Below are 17,620 nucleotides of genomic sequence, written 5' to 3'. Positions count from 1 at the left end.
GGAAAATGCCGGCATTTCCTGCAGAGTAGATTTCACAGCTTTTATTAGAGAGAAAAAAACAAATGCATTTCAGCTCTGAGCAAAGTCTGTAATGTGAGTGTCTACAGAAGTTTAATGTAGTGTCCAGGCTCTGACCTTGTCAGACACTACACGCGTACACAATGCCCTACACAGCGGAGATTGAGGAATGACAATAAAAACTCAACTGCCCATCCTCAACTGAGACTTGAGATTAGAGTAGGGAACCAAACTCTGTGTGACTCTTCCTGCTCTGTATCCCATTGCAGTCTTAAACAATGGGAAAATATCTGCATTATCTCAGTAGATGACACGTGCCTTTTTAAGTTGGCCAGCAGTCTTAACCACAAACCACTAATGAGCCAAGAAGAATAACTAAACTGCTTTTTTGTGATTTGAGGTTCATTTTTCTTGTTGCTTTGCTGGTTTTTGTTTGTCCATAGAGAATTCAGCCTCAATCCCAACCGTCTGTATGACACTGTAAGTGTTCACAAAGTGAAATGTGAAGTACAAGTCTTAGGAAGTGTTGGCTGGAGCAAACCTAACAATATGCGTTTGATCCGATGCGCTCACATCTGTCTGTCCGCATGGTGTTTAAAGCAAATATAGAGCTGAATCCAAACAAAAGGGTGTGGTCCATGTAAAAAAGGCAGCAGTCTGTAGGTTTTTTAAACTGATGGATTCTTTTGTTGGAACGAAAACCAACAGAAGGTTGAGTTTCCATGTCACAGGATGATTTCCCATTGCTGGTCTATGATATGACACACCAAGCCAGTTTCTGTACTTTTGTACAGATTATCAAAGCATAAAAGATTTTCTTTGAGGTGTAGTAGTAATTACTAAGCTTTTCATCTTTTTAAAAGCATGCAGAGTAATTACATAAACATCCCAATACAAGCAACTATTAGAGCTGCTTTTGTGTGGAAGCCTCACTGGAGATTCATCTAATGCATTAACCTAACAGCTTCTCTGTCGCCATACGATTATCCTTTCTCTGCTGCTTTCTTTTAACTGCCTGTAATATTATCACTAAACAGCTCCTTTGCCTCCCTCAGCGATAATTTTAGTGGATGAGGTAGGCAGATATTTAATAGAAGTATCTTCCAGAATCTGCAGTGATTCATTGTGAACAGCAGGCTTTGTGCCCCCCTCCTTTCTCAATTCATGGTACCCCCTCTTTTCTGCTGTCCAAATCCTATCAAGCTGTCATTTCAAAGTCCGGTGTGATTTGGGTTTTGCCCCGGGGTGGTGCACAATTAAAGCTCTGCTTGGCCCAAATAAGGGACACACAAAAACTGCTGGCACCTCCTCAAGGCTTACATCATCTTTCTCCTTTTTTGAAACTTCTTTTATGTTTCCTGCTGTCTCTCCACCCCCTCCCTCTCTCTCTCTCTCTCTCTGTCCTTTTCTATCCCTCCTTTCCTTTTGGCCCTCTTTCGTTCTCTCCCTCCCTTCTCGCTTTAATTTCTTTGTCGTTTTAATTATTCAAAGACAATTTTGCCTGGCGGTTATCCTGTTTGTTCTGTCTCGTTTGGATGAGAAAACACCAGCCGCTAATTGACCAATTAGGCCAGCTCCAGATGACATCATTGTAACTTGTATGAGGAAAGTTTATTGCCGTCATCAAGCCAAAAGCAGGAAAGGCTGTAATTGAAGTTTTCCTTCAGGTCTTTTTTTCCCCCCTCAGTTCATCTTCATGCATTCACATAATTGGCCAAGGGTGTTTGCAGTTACCTGTAATTGTCAATTGTACACTAAGTTAGTGCAGCATTACTGTCTATCCAGTATCATAAGTTTTACTTTGAGGTGTAGTTACATATTGTGTGTGTATAATTTATTTGAGGAAAACAAAGTGGATCAGAATGATCTAACCATCATTCATTGTGATTTAGGCTTTAGCTATTTGACCAAAAAATCAGAAAGTTCAATCTCCTGGTACATTTCACCTTGTAGGAGATTTGTGATTAAAGTTTAAAAACAATATTTTAATGGAGATAAACATAGTAATGTGTGTTTGAATATTAAACTATTACTATTACTAAACTATTACAATAATTATTCACCTGTGCTTTCATTGCTGCACTCAAATTAGATGCAAAATGAAGCAGCCATTGTTAGGTAACAGAAAAATGTTTTTAGCTTTATTGACTGTGCATATCAGATAATCTATGAATTGTAACACTTTTTACACAAAATTTTATTAGCATATGTAACTAGATGATGGTTAACACTGATAAAAACAGTTAAAGTGTTCTTTTTAACTGTCTCTGTAACGGTGCAACCCACTGACAATGCACCCTTATGCAGTTTTTATATATTTCCTGGCGACACTCAGCTGGGCATGCTTGCTGGTTTTAGGAGCTTTTTGTTGTATTTCTAGTTTTTCAGTAGGATGCTGTTATTTTGGTTGATTTGGTTTCACATTTCCACTGTAGTGTCTTATATTGAGAGCTAAAATCTGCTGCACGGTGTATGCATGTGGTGACAGTCTTGGAAGTTGACTAACTGTCATATATGAAAAGAATAATGTTTGTCTCAAATTTCAGATCCACATCTACAGCCTGGAGACGCGCAAACCGACAGTTTCTGTCGGCAACTCACCGGGAGATTTCACTTGCATCAACCTGAGAGACAGCTCTCCTCATCTGCTGGTGTGTGGGAACAAAGACAGGAGGTAGGACACAAAAACACACATACAGATGTAAATATACAGAAATCGTGCATAATATCAGAAACCTGAGCCAAGAATGCAAGCTAAAAGGAGTGTGCCTGTGAAATTGTTTTCTCAAAGCGACACCTGATGATGAAGAAGGCTGGAAAGCTAAGGTTACTTGAAGTAGATAACAGATGTTTTGAAAATGTGTGAAGACGAGGCTTGATTAAATTTGTGAATTTTTTAGAGTACAACCTTTTATGTTGAAAAACAAGGTTTTGAAAAGCTTTTTGAGCTGAAAATGAATTCATTAACAGTTTTTTAGAAGAGTGATGTTCTGTTCTTTGTCTTAAATAGAAAAATATCTCGCTTTTCATTGTCTTTCTCCTCCAGTACCTGGGATGCTATAGAAGAGAAAAATTTGGCTATCTTGATTCTCTTCATTCATGTAGACACACTTACCACATTGCTAACCTGGCTCTCCAGTTGAGAAAAAGACACATAAAAGAGCCATTCTCTACTTGTTAGTGGTGCTGCGGTGCATGAGCTGGCAGGAAAGAAAAAAAATCCCTGGCGTGTCTTTGTCCAAAGCTGCCCCCGCTGTTTCTATTCAGCACCAAATCCATCTGGCTGTTAAGTAGTTGGCTGACAGCGAAAGACAGACCACATCGTATTGTTTAGGGTCTATTTTTTTCCCCTCTTCTTACTAGTTATGACTCCTGACATTCGTACAAAAGCAGGAAATGCTCCACTAAAGATGTTTTGTCAAGTGTCACAGAATTGTGATTTTCATAGTAATATTCAACAGCACCCTTTGAATGAATAATTCAGTGATTTACTCTTGGACTTTCTGATCAGATTTTGTCCAGAGAGGTACACACACCAGGTTGGCTCTTCCACTTTGGCCCCAGCTGATGCAGCGCACAGCCGAGGACAAATGGAAATTGGGAAACTGAGGGACAGTCTGAAATCTTGGCCCTTCAACAGGGTGGCTTAAGGCCAGAGCCTAATGCATCCCTTCTTTTTGTCCAAATGAGTTTTGTCCCTTTGTTTTCTGCGAGATCCAAGGAGCAAATGAGGAGTCCAAATGATGGCTGTCTGGAAAAACCTTGCCATATTTGTGTAAACAGGAACAATGTAACAAAGGGAAATATTACATATATTTAGAAATTGAAGAAATAATGAGTACTGTTACCATTAAGAAAGACTGCACATATTGTGTTCAGCTTTGAGACTGTTTTACTGGCAAACTTATCCTTCAATCAAATGTTTTGTGGCACGGCTTCATGAACAGCTATGCCAGTTTGAAGTTTGATAGATTTGTACATGGGCTTATCATGCTTACCTACCGAGGTCCATTCTAACCAGGAAGATCTCTGACATACAGTGAAACAGTTAAGGTTTTATTGAATGGTTTGGACCAAAAGATTTCACAGACACTGTTGTGACCAGACGTTTACATACGCTTGTAATGATTTCTTTAAACTGTTGATTTTCCAGAATGTAGAATGATAAAGGTAGAATGATTGTACAGCATGCATCTTTAATAATCTTTAAAAAAAATGAAGAATTGGGTGTATAAGCTTGAATTTTGAATATTTTGGATTTTCTCTTTTCCAAACGGGATCAAAATTATCCATGTACTTAAATACATATATTCACTTAAATCTTTTAAGTGGATCTGAAGGTTCCACAATGTCTTTTAACTTGACACGGCCAAGTCCTTTTAACCTCGTCTTAGTGATCATGATAGACCACTAAAGTCTGTATATTACTTATCTATTATTTAGATTATTTTTCTATTTTCTGTCTCTTTGCATCTCTTTTACTATTGTTACTTTGACTTTTGTACTTCTGGGGAGAAGCATTTTTTAAGTAATATTGAAAGAAAATACATCGTATGTTGTATAATACAAATAAAAGAGTCTTGACCCTTGACTACAACTGATAGTTTCTCCTTCCTAGCCTAAAAATTATTTACAGTAACTGGATTGATAAATACTGAGGACAAAGGGAAAGTCCAAGGAAGGTCTAAGAAGGAGAACTGTAGATTTATATAAATTAGAAAGGTTTTGGAGTAGACTAAACAGGATAACACTAAGCTAAGTGGAATGACCCTCCCAAAGCTCTGACCTCATCCCTACTGATATTTCCAGACTGTGCTTAAAAGTCGAGTCTATGCTAGTAAACCAACCAATTTAAATAACTTCTTCCAATTCTACTAAGAGTGGTGAAAGATGCTTGTTGATCACTACCAAAATCACCTGGTCAAGATGCAACTTGCTACAGATCATTTACTTGAGCAAGTATACTTTAGACACTATGTGGATTACAGAAAATCTAAAATAAATTTTAATTTGTGCAACCAACACTATGCACAATGCACTAAAAGCTCCAAATTGCCACGACATTCATGCCCATGATGAGTGCTTGTAAACTTCTGACCTAAACTGTATGTACTTTCTTTTGTGGTCCTTGAACTTTTCTTCTAGAGAAATAATGCGGTTGATATTTGTGGTTTTCAATGAAATATTTTTCATTTGGCATTAAATTTCAAACCGCCATTTGTTTCCCACAAGAATAAATAAATAAATAAATCCTAATAGGATTAACATCACTCTCAGCTATACTTTGTGCTAATTAGAAAATGCTAGCATGCTTAGTCTCGAAACAAAAGAAAGAAATTTGATGTCCTTACGTCATGTCTGGGCTCGCCTCTGTAACAGAATGCAATCACTTATTTAGCCTTTTTTCCATCAATCTTTCTGAAAAAAATGAATGTCCCTGTGTTTTCCATAATCAAAGACTAATGGACATCAACAACAGCACTTTACATCAGATACGAAAACCTAAGTGATTTTTGCTTTCTGGCATGCTTTTTTCACAAACCACAGATGCATATTTCAATCCAAAAATAGCAGCCTTTCAATTGAATAAAAAATTGGTCGAGAAGCGCACAAGAAAATATGGGTTTAGTTGGAGATCGTGTTGCCCACTGCATATGCAAATGAATATTTTTGCTACAACATTTTCGGTGCACAGGCTATAGATGGCACGGTTATATCTGGCACACAACACAAACTAGCAGTTTATTCTACGTTAAGTCAATTTATTTTTCACCTGTGGTGGAATTTGGTTTATTCCACTTAAATCTCCATCTTATTGTTGATCATTTAATACTTAACCCATAACTTTGAATGGAAAAAAACAAATAAACTTAACAAATTATTTGAACACTGTTACTCAACTGTAGGAGCCAAAATTAGTTATTCCCAGTTTTTAAGACATCCATTTTTATGGAATATCAAGCTTAGCTAAAACTACAAGACCGGTGCAATCATCCAATCACACCACTGAATCGGTTGTCTCTCTCAGGGCACAATGATTGATGTCTTCTTCCAGCGTTAGGTAAATAGCTTTTCAGGGGTTAACTGCACTTCTCCCACACATCTCGTATTAGGGAGAGCTCCTCTTGATTAATGAAGAAGAGCCTAGCCAGTGACAGTTAACTGAAGACAGAGCCGCCTTCTGCTTTAGATTTATGGTTCCCCAAGGTCTGGCAGTAATGGTCAGTCCTCATTGTTTAAACGTGTGCTTCCATCACGTAATGCCACTAAACAGGCAGAACTAACTGCAGACAACAAGTCCTCAGTGCCCATTTAGCTATTTAAGGCTGATTCTTTTAAAAAGTTTGGAAGGGAAAATGAAATCTGTCCGAGTCCCCAAAGTGAATTTGATTATGGTAATGAGGTCTTGGAAGAAGGTTGGGCCTGGATAGAGTCATGTCCTGGATGCTTTCAGCTGCAATAAACCCAGAATGACAACAGATGGAGCTGAGGGTCCCCTGGGCTCATGTTGCTGATAAAACCTGGAAAGTAAAAAGCCTGCTCTTATTGCTTTTCATCCCTCAGATATACAAGCAAATTAATAATAATTATCATATCATCATAAAAGCTTATTTTAACACAGAAATGATCAGAGAAACATAGAAAAGATTAAAAGAAAATCCTTGTCAAACTTTAAAAGAGGAAAACGGTAACGTTAAATACAAAAGTGAACGAAGTACAACAAATGAAATAAAACTCACTACACTTTATTAAAAACATGAGGTGACAAAGATAAGTGTTTGAAAATGGATCAGAGAAAGTATCCTTTGTCGTGTTCATTCTGTCACGTTCGACATATGAACTGTTTATTTACAGTGCACACTATACACTCCCTATATGTGCTATCAAATATATTTATACACTTTGAATTCCTTCTTATTTTCTACAGTATCTGCACAACAGCAGTCTTTTCATTCCACATTTGTGCATGTGGGTGTTTTGCTCACCCTTTGTTTTTTCTTTTTTGCTTTGTTCTTGAATATTGTTTAGATCCTTCTTTAGTTGGTTTTGGATTTCTGTCTGTATTCCAGTTACTTATTAGTTGAGTGTCATGTTTAAATAACTACTATAATCTTGGTTTGTTGAATCAAATTATGAAATAGTTGTCCAGATGCGAGAACAAATAAAGCTGGGACTAAAGTTTGGAGTGGGCCATCTGTGCTGAAAAGTTTCCTTCAAGAAGTGAGAATAGAGTCCTTTTGTCTGCAAATGAATGCATTCTTTGATAAACTGTGGCTCTCCCTTGGTAATAGACGTCCACTTCTGTTAAAAGAAATCCAAAATTAGCTAGAGTGCTATTGTACTCACTACACTTATTTTTCTATTGCTCTTACGCGGGATCGTCAGGGGAGTTTTATCAAGGATACCAACAATAAAGTGGCCTGTGAAGGATGTCTGACTTAAATAACTGTAGTTTTATGACAAAAGTAAGCACCTCTCTCTCTCAATAACTTAATACTAGTTTTGGTTTTTCCTTACTATGTCTCAGGGTGAGGGTGTTCGACCTAAGAGCCGGCTCTTCTGTCGCATCTCTGTACGCCCACCACTTGGGGGTCACCTCTGTGCAAGCGGATGACTGGAAGATTGTGAGCGGCGGAGGCGAGGGATTGGTGTGTGTCTGGGAGATGAGGATGGGAGCAAAGCTATGGGAGATGCACAACAGGTAGGACTTTTTCTCTCCTAGAAAGCTAGAGTGTTTTCAGTACAAACTGTCAGAACACTAAAAAGATATAATTGTTTTTTTAACCATGTTATTTCTGCTGTATCTCATTATGAGTACGGTATGTGACTTTAACATTGTAGTAAATGTAGTTACTCAGTCGAACATATTTAACCACTGATTATGATTACTCTGTTTTCTTCTCATTTCAGTTTCTTGTGCCACAGTTAACATAATCGTCTCACATAAATGTTTTTATGTCATGTAAATGAAATTGCTTAAGGCTGTGTTGTGGAGTCAGTTTAGTATCACACTCACACCTCCAAACAGTAACTGTCATTTTTGTGGCGCCTTCACCGCGTAGAAAACATTCAGCATCTTAACTGGTATCTTTTGTTGATGCTACAGTAGTGGATACATCCATCAGCGAAACACATGCTGGCAAGAATGAGATTTATATATTTAATATTCAAGGTGTTATCCGTCTTTGCTGCAGGCATCCTGTAAGGCATGTACGCTTCAACACCAGCACTCTGGTAACAGCCAACATCCCTGATGACAAGTCGCCACGGGGGGCCTGCATCACAGATGATGACCTAACAGCTCATCGCAGGTCGTGATCTCCCTCCTACACTTTTTTTTTTTTGCCTGGATCTCTTCTATTCTTCTACCTCCTATAAGTCTCTTGTACAAAAGCTGGGATAGGCTCCAGCCACTATGCAACCCTGATAAGGACAAGCAGAAAAAAATAGATGGATTGATGGTTGATTTCTTGTGAGAAAAGCGATACAGCTGTCATTTCTGAGTCCTCAGCAACCTGTTGAAAAACATTAGCAAGAAGGTAGTCTCACTCTAACCAGAGGTAGCAAAAATCCTCAGGTGAGATCATGTTTTTGTACAGAACAACAGTACCTTCTTTTAGTAAGACCTTACTCATCACCTTACCAGTAATTTGAGAAATCTGTCTGCCTATCCTTCGGTCTGTTCTTGGTAGGTCTATTAGTGGACACATTTTTCACATTTGAGCTAAAACGTGTTACCAGCATCTCCCCAAAAATGACTGCTGTGTGGCTGCGTCGCTCAGACGCACGTTTATTGGGCTATTTTTGTGAGGAGATTCGTCATTAATGTAGTCACAAACTCTAACATAAATCTAGTTCGTACAGGCCTTTTGAATGGGTATGGAAAAAATGACAACTGGACCAACCGTTTTACAATGTTTAAGCACAATCAAAGAGATGCTAGACATGTTTTTGTAACGTCTTTGGCTTCTTGTGGCTTCCTTCAGTCACTCATTCATGTTGCTTGGATAAGCATTTCTTCAGAAAGCTACTGTCTGCCCTGAACACACACAAACAATCATTAAGTGATTGTTATCCCATATCCACATTTAAAAACAGTAATTTATGATTTCCTGGAGATGATGCATTTAGGGGATAAATGAGCTAAACTGCATGTCTGCCGTTTTGTCTCAATCTTGTAAAGCAAAGTCTGGAAGACACAGTTTCTGTTTTTGTTACTGATGTCAATGTTTTGTTTTTTTTAAACTTCAGACACAGAGGAGTCATCTGCCACTATGACTTCTCTGAGGACGCCCTGTCACAGGATCACATCCTGCCCATCTGCAGGTCTGACTACATAGAGTCTTATGGCTACAACTACAACATCAACCTAGCAGTGCCTTATGACAGGCTGTCTGGTTCCCATCCATCCCAATGACACGCAGTTTTCCAGACTGCAAATGGACTTAATTGACTGCAATTGAAAAGACAGTAAAATTTATCAGTTTAAACTCTGTCCTTTTATTTAACAGGTCCTCTTTCATCATCCTGATCAAATCAAGGCTATTAAAATGTAGTAGTGTCGGTGTATTGTATATAACTGTTGCATAGGTATTTCTATGTTATTGCTGAATCTAGCTGCCCGATGAAACACTGGGTTTGATGTAGTCCAACATCACAGGAATATAGTCATTTTATCTCATTTACTATATGCAAATCATTTTAATATTTTTTCCTATTAAAAAAAAATGTACACAAGCATTTTTCTTCATTTATTTTGTTTATTAATAGAATTAATTGAGAGGGCTGTCAGATTTCACCTTAGAGAAAGTACACTCTCCCATATACCAGTAATCAAAAATAGTGCATTTTTCTACAGTACATCAGTAGTGGTTGGTTACACAGAGGAACACAGCAAAAAGAGCTATTCTGGAGCTACAGAGGAAATGGTGTGTGCCTGCAGCGTCTCACTTTGGATGCCATAACAGTTGACCCATGAATGCCAGAGTAGCCACTGAGTATGACTGACTTAAGCTAAAGTGAAGATTCTCTCTAGTATAAAGAAGCCCTCACATTACCTGCTGACTGCAGTGGAGCTTGTAGAATAGTTGTAGTGCTGAGAGACTGGTGTGTGTTGTGACCAAAGCCTAAATATAAACCTCACTGCATTCGTTCATACCAGCTATTTTTCAGATAATAAAACATAAAAACTGAATTCTTAAAGCTTAATTGAAGAACTCTAGAAAGGCACAAGTGACATGCAGTGTTTAAAACTGGCATGAAAATGAACTTACAGCAGTGTGTTACATTTATTTAGCATTTTGTCCTGTTCAAAAATATATTTGTTTGTCTTTATATATTTATTTATTTATATCAGAAGTGGCTGGCTTCATTCCTTTTTACAACTGGTGACACTGTGCTAAAACAGCAGCAACATAAACATTTCCTTACAACAACAACCCAATCAAGAGCTTAATTTCCCACAACGCATTGTTGCGGTGTTCATGTCCAAAAAGCGAATGTACATCCTGGACTCCATTTCAATGCCTTTTAAAATCTGTGGGCAGAAAACATTGAAAATATATTTATCCATCTATATCTAATATATAGATATATCTACATATATGCATACATAAGGTAAGTGCAAACCTGTTCAAAATGCTCAAATGTGATTCCTTCATAGAAATCATCCGGGGCCTGGAATGAGACCAGTGACTGTGTTACTTCACTGCACATGTGCAAATTTCTTGTAACAGTTCAGCTTTGGTGAGTTCTCTTACCATGTGGGGCACATTTGTGCTTGCCACCTCCAGCATGGCAGCATCTGCTATCGCCCTGGCAACCTCGGTCTCAATGGCTCCGCTTTGAGACAGCAGCTCCTCTACCACCTTGGATGTGAACAGAACATTAAAAGTCGACTCCACACGATGACTTTCAAATACAGTGAGAGGTAAGAAACTCAGCTCTTATATTTTAAGAATGGTATTCGCAGGCAATCAGCTCGCTTCGATTAAGTGCCCAAAAATCCACATGGATTTATATTAACAGTCTTTGTGATAAAACGTTATCTGTAAATCTTGTTTTAACCCAACTTAACATCTGGGTTAATTCTTTGCAAGTATGAACAGTCTTTTAAGCTATTAAACTCTAACTTGTTCTGCAGTTGGTTTACAGTTAATCGCATATGTGTCACAGCATGTGCCTACCATGTTATTTTCACACGAAAATTAACGCTGAAGATGGCTGAAGAGTACTGTATGTTATATGTCTTTATGTGTTTTGGCTGATAATGCTGTTTGAGGGCCATGTGGGTGTGTACAGACTGGTTCAGTCAGTCTTTCAGTGCAAGGCATTTTAAATCTTTCGCAACAGTAGCTGATGAGTCGTCTTAAATATAATTTCAAGGAGATTTCTGCTTTTAAATGGTAAATGGTAAACCTGAGATGTACATTTAGTCATCAACATTTCCACAGTCCAGCCTTTTAATACAAAATACTTAAAGTACATACATGTTATGTGCATGTGGCATTGTTTTATAATCCTGCCTAGTGTTTAAAACAAGGGCCAGTTGGGTTTCAGTAGAATATATGACCTAGTCTGGTTATCTTAATCCCTGAAAAAAAAAAATGTCAACACAAATAATTAACAAAAGTTCCTGGCTCAAGGGCACTTATGTACTATATCAGGACTGCTGAGGAAAAATGCATTTGTAAGTTCTGGTGAAAGCCAGCCCTTCAGATTTTCTTACACGCAAGGAGCTACGTCATAGCCATAGTAAGCTCTAGTTAAATTAATAAACTATTAAGAAAGGTGCTTCAGTGCTTCATTTACGATCTCCCTTGATTACTCCATCCTTTATAATAGGAAAATAGTTAACGCCATCCCACAATTCAAAGTGACACAATAGTCGACTGTTCACAAAATCAGTCAACATAACTGACAGGACAGATAATGTAATTGTTGATTAAATAGAGTATTTTTCTTAACCTGCCTTATTTTGAACCCACAGGTGAACTTTGAACATTACACCACTGTAATAAAATGCTTTGTGTAACATTGTTTTCTCCTGTGATGAATGCCATTTTTTAAAATGCTCTATAAATAATTTGAGCTATATTAAAGTAATTAAAGTGACTTTAAGGTTTACAATAATTCCGTTTGTTATGTTATGTCCTCAGTTTAAATGTTCCTGTGTTGGGATTTTTACTTAAGGCTTCTTATGAGCAGCTATTGTGTATGCTAGTGTGTGCATGGTTAATTTCTCTTACCGTCCTGTACTCATCCAGAGTAATAATGCCATCATTGTCTGTGTCGTGCATGTTGAACAGGACTATAAAACAAACAAAGCTTAAAAGTTTATCAGATTTTCATCAAGTCACAGGATTTCACAGATAAAGTTGAGGAAGAAGCAATTAGACGTATGCTTAAGAAGATACTGGAATAACAGTACTATAACTATTTACTGTAGCCCCATAACAAATTTACTAGTAACAGCCATAAACTACTCTCTGCTAATAACCAGACATTTTGACTATTCTGCTGATCTGAGATTTAATGTCGCATTGTCTCCGTTTTACAAATGTATCAGTGTGACAGTAGTAGGGCTATGCTAACTTACAGTTGCCCAAAGTTTAAATAAATAAAACATGGGAAGTAAATATTCGGACACAACAGGTGAACCCCGAAAGCGTACCTTTCTTTTTACGTTAAGTAACTGACTGTTGAATACCTTGGAGAGTAAACTCTTGTTATTCTAAATGTCATTTATTCTTGAAAGGAGTTCCAAGAGTACACAAGGGGTCACATTAGTCACTTGCTCACTTGCACGCCTCCATAGTTTAAGGTTATCAGAGTCTGAAACTTATATTACCTTTCTATTCATACCTCCCTTCCTGCTCGTCATGGTTGTGTTAACATTAAAAATGTTTGTGGTATGCCATTTCTTTGCTTTAGAATTTAAAGAGGAATCAAACTGCCAAGTATAGGAAAAAAACTTTTCAAATTACATTTGTTCATGTTTTATCAAATTAGACATTTAGCAAGGAGACAAATTAGCTTTAAGGTCAAGTTTTATGGGCATATAGTTGTAAGTCTTCAAAGAAGTCTTACACAATATACACTATAAACATTCATTCGTCAGTTATGAGTAAACACAGGAAGAATATTCCATGACCACACCAAATTAGGGCAATTAAAAGAAATTAATAATTGCCTGCATGAACTATGAGTCACATCTGCTACTGTAGCCTCAGGTTTTGACCCATGGAGCGCACAAGAAGGCTAACTAACTGGATGCTATCATGCATCTGTCATTCTGAGCTCTTCTGGTATCATACTATGTCATTCTTCCTTGCCCCCGTGCAAAACCAAGAACCAAGCACTAGAATCCGGTACTGCTAAAGATAATTTTGCAGGTTGAGGAATGACTCAATTTACTTACAGACACACTTGTGCTCACAAATCACTCAGCTAACCCACAATTTGCTGTCACCTGCAAATGTTAAATATTCCTTATCATCTAACATTGTGTTATATACATTTGTCCCACTATACAACAAGTAGCTTAAAAAGAAAGTGAGTCCACAATAAAGACAAATCACAAATGTAGACTATAGTACTGTAGTGCCTACTGGAACACTGACTAATTATTATCTATCCCTATAGAGATAAGATACTATATTTATCCCAAAGGTTGTAAAAATTTATGAGTCTCAACTCTGCAGCTACAAATTCCTTCCAGAAGTCACACATTTATTTCAATATATATATATATATATATATTACAATTAATTTGAGCGGTTACAGGGGCATAACTACATGCATAGACTCATTATTCAAATCTGACAACAACTGCTTAGAAAGATTCAAAAACAAAAAAAACAAACAGGTTTTTACAAAGCCTTCTTTCCCTTTAAACTGTACTTCAACCATGTTTTGGGTCCAAGGCTCTCCCACAGATCTCAGTTCAGCATTTATTTGAATGTCATGTTTCTCACTCTTGTATAATAGGACAAATCATACCTTTCTACTTGTGACATTTGACATTGTGTGGCTGTCCTGGGCAACATTCCCAGTCTGGTCATAAATATAGTACTGGACAAGCAGTGAAGAATTCAGTTGTCATTTATGTGTAAGCATCACCACACAGTCTTATCCAGAAGCATGGCACACTTTTTTTTTTTTTAAACTTGAGATACACACAAAGAGGAGTGAAGACAGCAGTAGAAAAAAAAACCCCCTGATACTTACAGCGAAGCTTTTGTTTTCTTACAGACGCCTTCTCTTCTTCTGTCGCTGTTGAATTCACAGGGCGGAAGTGGGACATGACCATGAGGAACTGCTCAAAGCCAATCTCGTCAAGGGAGCCAACATCATTCTGATGCTGGTTCCTGTATCGCAATCAAAACAAACCAATGTATAGGTATCATCAAGTTAACCTGAGTCAATGTTACTTTTTAAAAGTCTGGAACATACAATTGTGCTTAGGCTTGTTTTAACCAATGCAATTTCTGCATTTTCCTGCCTTTTCTGGTTAAAAAAGAATAACTATAAATAATGATAATCCTAAAATATTCATTTTGATACAATGGATGAAAATATCTCCATATTGTGGAGAAATACAACATTTTTTTTATTCAGTTTGTCACAAGAGTTGTTTGCTTGTGAGCAGAAGCCACATGCATTCACAGACAGCTTGTTTATTATGCAGTTCATTGTGGTTTGTTCTGCTGCTTTCCACTCTCCAAAGCATGACACAGTGATTAAAAATGCCAACAACTGTCTTGTAATAGCAACAAAACCCTCAATTTCAAAGCTGCTGCTTCATGTGAACAGGTGGATAATGTGTGTTCACAAAGTGTATGGATGTTCTTTTAGCTGAAGGCTGAACCCAACAATAACAGTTACTTCCACATATTAGGTTCTCTTCAGCCTATTGTTTTCATCAGCCAAAACACACAGAAGTCGACAGTAAACAACAGATTTTGATTAAAGCATTCAGTGACCTTGACATTAACCATATGGGTAACAGAGAGAATATGGTGTAATTTGATTGTACTCACCTTTTATCGAAGAATGCAGTAATAATTTGCTTTCTGATTGGGTTGTTGTTCAGGGCCGGTATGCGCTCCAGGTCATCTCGGCTGCAGTGGGACAGGATAAGGTTTAATTCAGTTTTATTCATGTAACGCCAAATCGCAACCTGTCACCTCAAGGCACCTGTTGTTCGCTATACTCCAGTCTACTACACTGTCAGATTATTATTTATTTTTTTGACAAATTTAAATAACATTAGAGGGTGGTAATGAGTGTGAATAGTGTTATCTGTCCAACCTACTAGGACAAACATTTGTTCCCCCTTTCTCTTTCAAAATAAGGAACCAAAACCCTGCCACTGTGATCATGTTGCATGTCTATATATGAAGTGGTGTGTTTGCACAGTAAGTGTTTGCTCTGTATTACTAATGCATCATTATCTGCACGTTATATTTGCCTAATGTCTCTCTTTTGGTGTGCGTCTGTATCACCATTACATTACTTGTTTTTGTCTGTGCTGGAAAAGCCAGAAATCCTCACAGTTCATCAGCCTGACCATACAGTATTTCATCTTTTAGCAGCAACTGCGACGTCTCCATTGTGAGTCTGAACTGCCAGTCTGCAACTGCCATACTACTATATCAGCCAAAGAAAGCCCAGGTGTTTCCATTAAAACCACTTGCGAGCTGACCCCCATGTAACAAGACATGTTACCTTATTTTTTCATTATTTCCACTCAGCTGCTGGAATCTCTGGTAAAGGTTTTTGATCTGCTCCTGTGAAACTGTAAAGAAGCACACATCAACAATGTGAATGTATTTGTGAAGATTTTTACAGTGATACCTATAATTATACGTTCACTTAACTTTTTTTTTTTTTTTTTAAATCAAATTGTACATGTGCAACTCTGCTATCACTCTAATGGCAGTGCAAACAAACTGAACACCTTTATGCAATTTCAAATGGTTACTTAAATCAGTACTCATTTTGTAGGTCTACAAACACATACCAGAAGCCTTAAGCATGATTTTCTCGTTCTACCTGGTACCTTATCAAACTGGTTTGGAAATTTTAATCATTGTGGACAACACCCCTGCTTATTGTGACCTTTCCCCAGTTTCCCAAGAGCATGTAAATTAATGCTTTTAGAAACAACAAGAGCCTCTTACACAAATCAGTTTGTTAGTCATTGTAGGTGGTGCAACCAACACTCAACCTTATGGACCAATTAGCCAAAGCCAAAAGGGGGGGGCAACAACAACAACAGAAGAATCTGTGTTATTGTGCTCAACAAAAAGCACACACTTGTGGGTGCAACGAAACATATCAATTCATCAAACTGCGCAGAACTCAAGTCCAGAAAGCTCTCCAGCTGAGCCCAGAGAGAGACGCACCTTGAAGAAATGAAGGCAATAAAATAGTTCAAAGTCTCAAACATACAAAATCCATAAAGTTGATTCAAATCTAATCCCCGTTTATCAGACTGGCATGCCGCTACATGTAGACTCGCCCTTTAAAAAGAAGACGAAAAAACAAAACACTCTACTTACTTCCGTAGTGTCTTCTTTTAACTTGTTTATTTCACTCTTCCACATACAGACGGTATAGTGTTGAGTGCCTCAATGTGTCAACAATGTATATAATCGCACTGAACGGTAGACCTGATTTTAAACTTGCGTCTGTTAGTCATAACTATCGCTATTAGATCGTTTTAAAGATCCTCTTTTGCATATTAAGTACGTAAATATTACTCCTGTCACACCATGTGTCACATGTCGAGCCCAAAGTTATGGGACCGTCTCATTTCTTTGACAGCTACTCCGTGTAAGCAATCAACCACTCTTGTCTTCCCGATGAAATTAGGTTTTTAATTTAAAGATAGCCGTTTGAAAAACATTGGAACAAAATGCAGTTATTCCTCTTTCCCTCTTAAACCGAAATTGACCTACTTTTGCCATGTACCATTTAGACCTCTTTAAGATATGTTATTAACTCAGAATTAAACAGTAGGGGAAATTACGTTGGGGAACTTGTAGCCCCGATTACGTGCGTAATAAGGAGCGCAACATGGTTCCATTTAATTCCAGTAGTTTTCACACAGTTGTATTTCCTTTTTATTGACCTCATCACCATTAAGCGGTCTTAATATCAGCCAACACACTAGAAAAACAGGTCGGTACGGCTATCAACTAATTGTTAATCACTAGTCTCCCTTCGTTTCCTCGACGACGCGTATCACAGCTACCAGTCTTTCCACGATGCAAGTGAACCACTTAACTCAAACAGCACGGTGCACGGCATCAAACGAGAATCTTCCTACTTACATCCACTTTTGTCAGTCAGATCGTCGTAGTTGTGCTCGGGGCGCGTCTGCGAAGCTCCCATCCTTGCCGCTTCACCGCTCCGTCAGAGCGCATACTTTGTTTGAACTTTTCTGTGGTGTTGCAATATTAACCCGCTTCCCTCTGCAAGACACTAGAAGTGTAGTTTGCTTCTGGCGTCCTGGGAACGTCTGGCGTCCTCAAGGTCCTAAATCCACACAGTGTGCGGATAAACCACCTGCTGCTTCATGTTTCTCATTAGCGCA

General features: G+C 37.9%; 2 protein-coding genes across 2 annotated transcripts in view; one reads left to right on the top strand and one right to left on the bottom strand.

Annotated features, from left to right (window-relative positions):
* The window catches only part of fbxw8 (F-box and WD repeat domain containing 8), a 28,744-nt gene extending 19,016 nt beyond the window's left edge, over positions 1 to 9,728 (top strand). The window contains exons 8-11 of the mRNA XM_063489288.1: positions 2,565 to 2,692; positions 7,547 to 7,720; positions 8,214 to 8,330; positions 9,271 to 9,728. Of these exons, the coding sequence (XP_063345358.1) occupies positions 2,565 to 2,692; positions 7,547 to 7,720; positions 8,214 to 8,330; positions 9,271 to 9,436 (585 nt within the window). The 3' untranslated portion in view covers positions 9,437 to 9,728. The remainder of the gene's footprint in view (positions 1 to 2,564; positions 2,693 to 7,546; positions 7,721 to 8,213; positions 8,331 to 9,270) is intronic.
* Positions 9,729 to 9,800: 72 nt separating this feature from the next.
* On the bottom strand, positions 9,801 to 17,620 carry tesca (tescalcin a). Its single transcript, XM_063489291.1, has 8 exons — positions 17,358 to 17,620; positions 15,748 to 15,817; positions 15,060 to 15,140; positions 14,248 to 14,387; positions 12,267 to 12,328; positions 10,779 to 10,886; positions 10,648 to 10,695; positions 9,801 to 10,555 (listed from the first exon to the last, which is right to left on the bottom strand). The coding sequence occupies exons 1-8, from the start codon at positions 17,416 to 17,418 to the stop codon at positions 10,463 to 10,465; spliced, it is 663 nt and encodes a 220-aa protein (XP_063345361.1). The 5' UTR covers positions 17,419 to 17,620; the 3' UTR covers positions 9,801 to 10,462.

Source organism: Pelmatolapia mariae, linkage group LG12 (assembly GCF_036321145.2).
Source record: "Pelmatolapia mariae isolate MD_Pm_ZW linkage group LG12, Pm_UMD_F_2, whole genome shotgun sequence".
In the NCBI taxonomy this organism is placed as follows: Eukaryota; Metazoa; Chordata; class Actinopteri; order Cichliformes; family Cichlidae; genus Pelmatolapia; species Pelmatolapia mariae.
This window is presented reverse-complemented; position numbering and strand designations above follow the sequence as displayed.

Bases quoted from the DNA above. Each gene is read 5' to 3' on its own strand.
- tesca (XM_063489291.1), bottom strand. From the start codon at position 17,418: ATGGGAGCTTCGCAGACGCGCCCCGAGCACAACTACGACGATCTGACT. The intron at 15,818-17,357 runs GTAAGTAGGAAG...GCTTCTTTACAG, and splicing joins TCTGACTGACAAAAGTGGAT to TTTCACAGGAGCAGATCAAA. The intron at 12,329-14,247 runs GTAAGTATCAGG...TTTGTTTTATAG, and splicing joins AAGAAAACAAAAGCTTCGCT to TCCTGTTCAACATGCACGAC.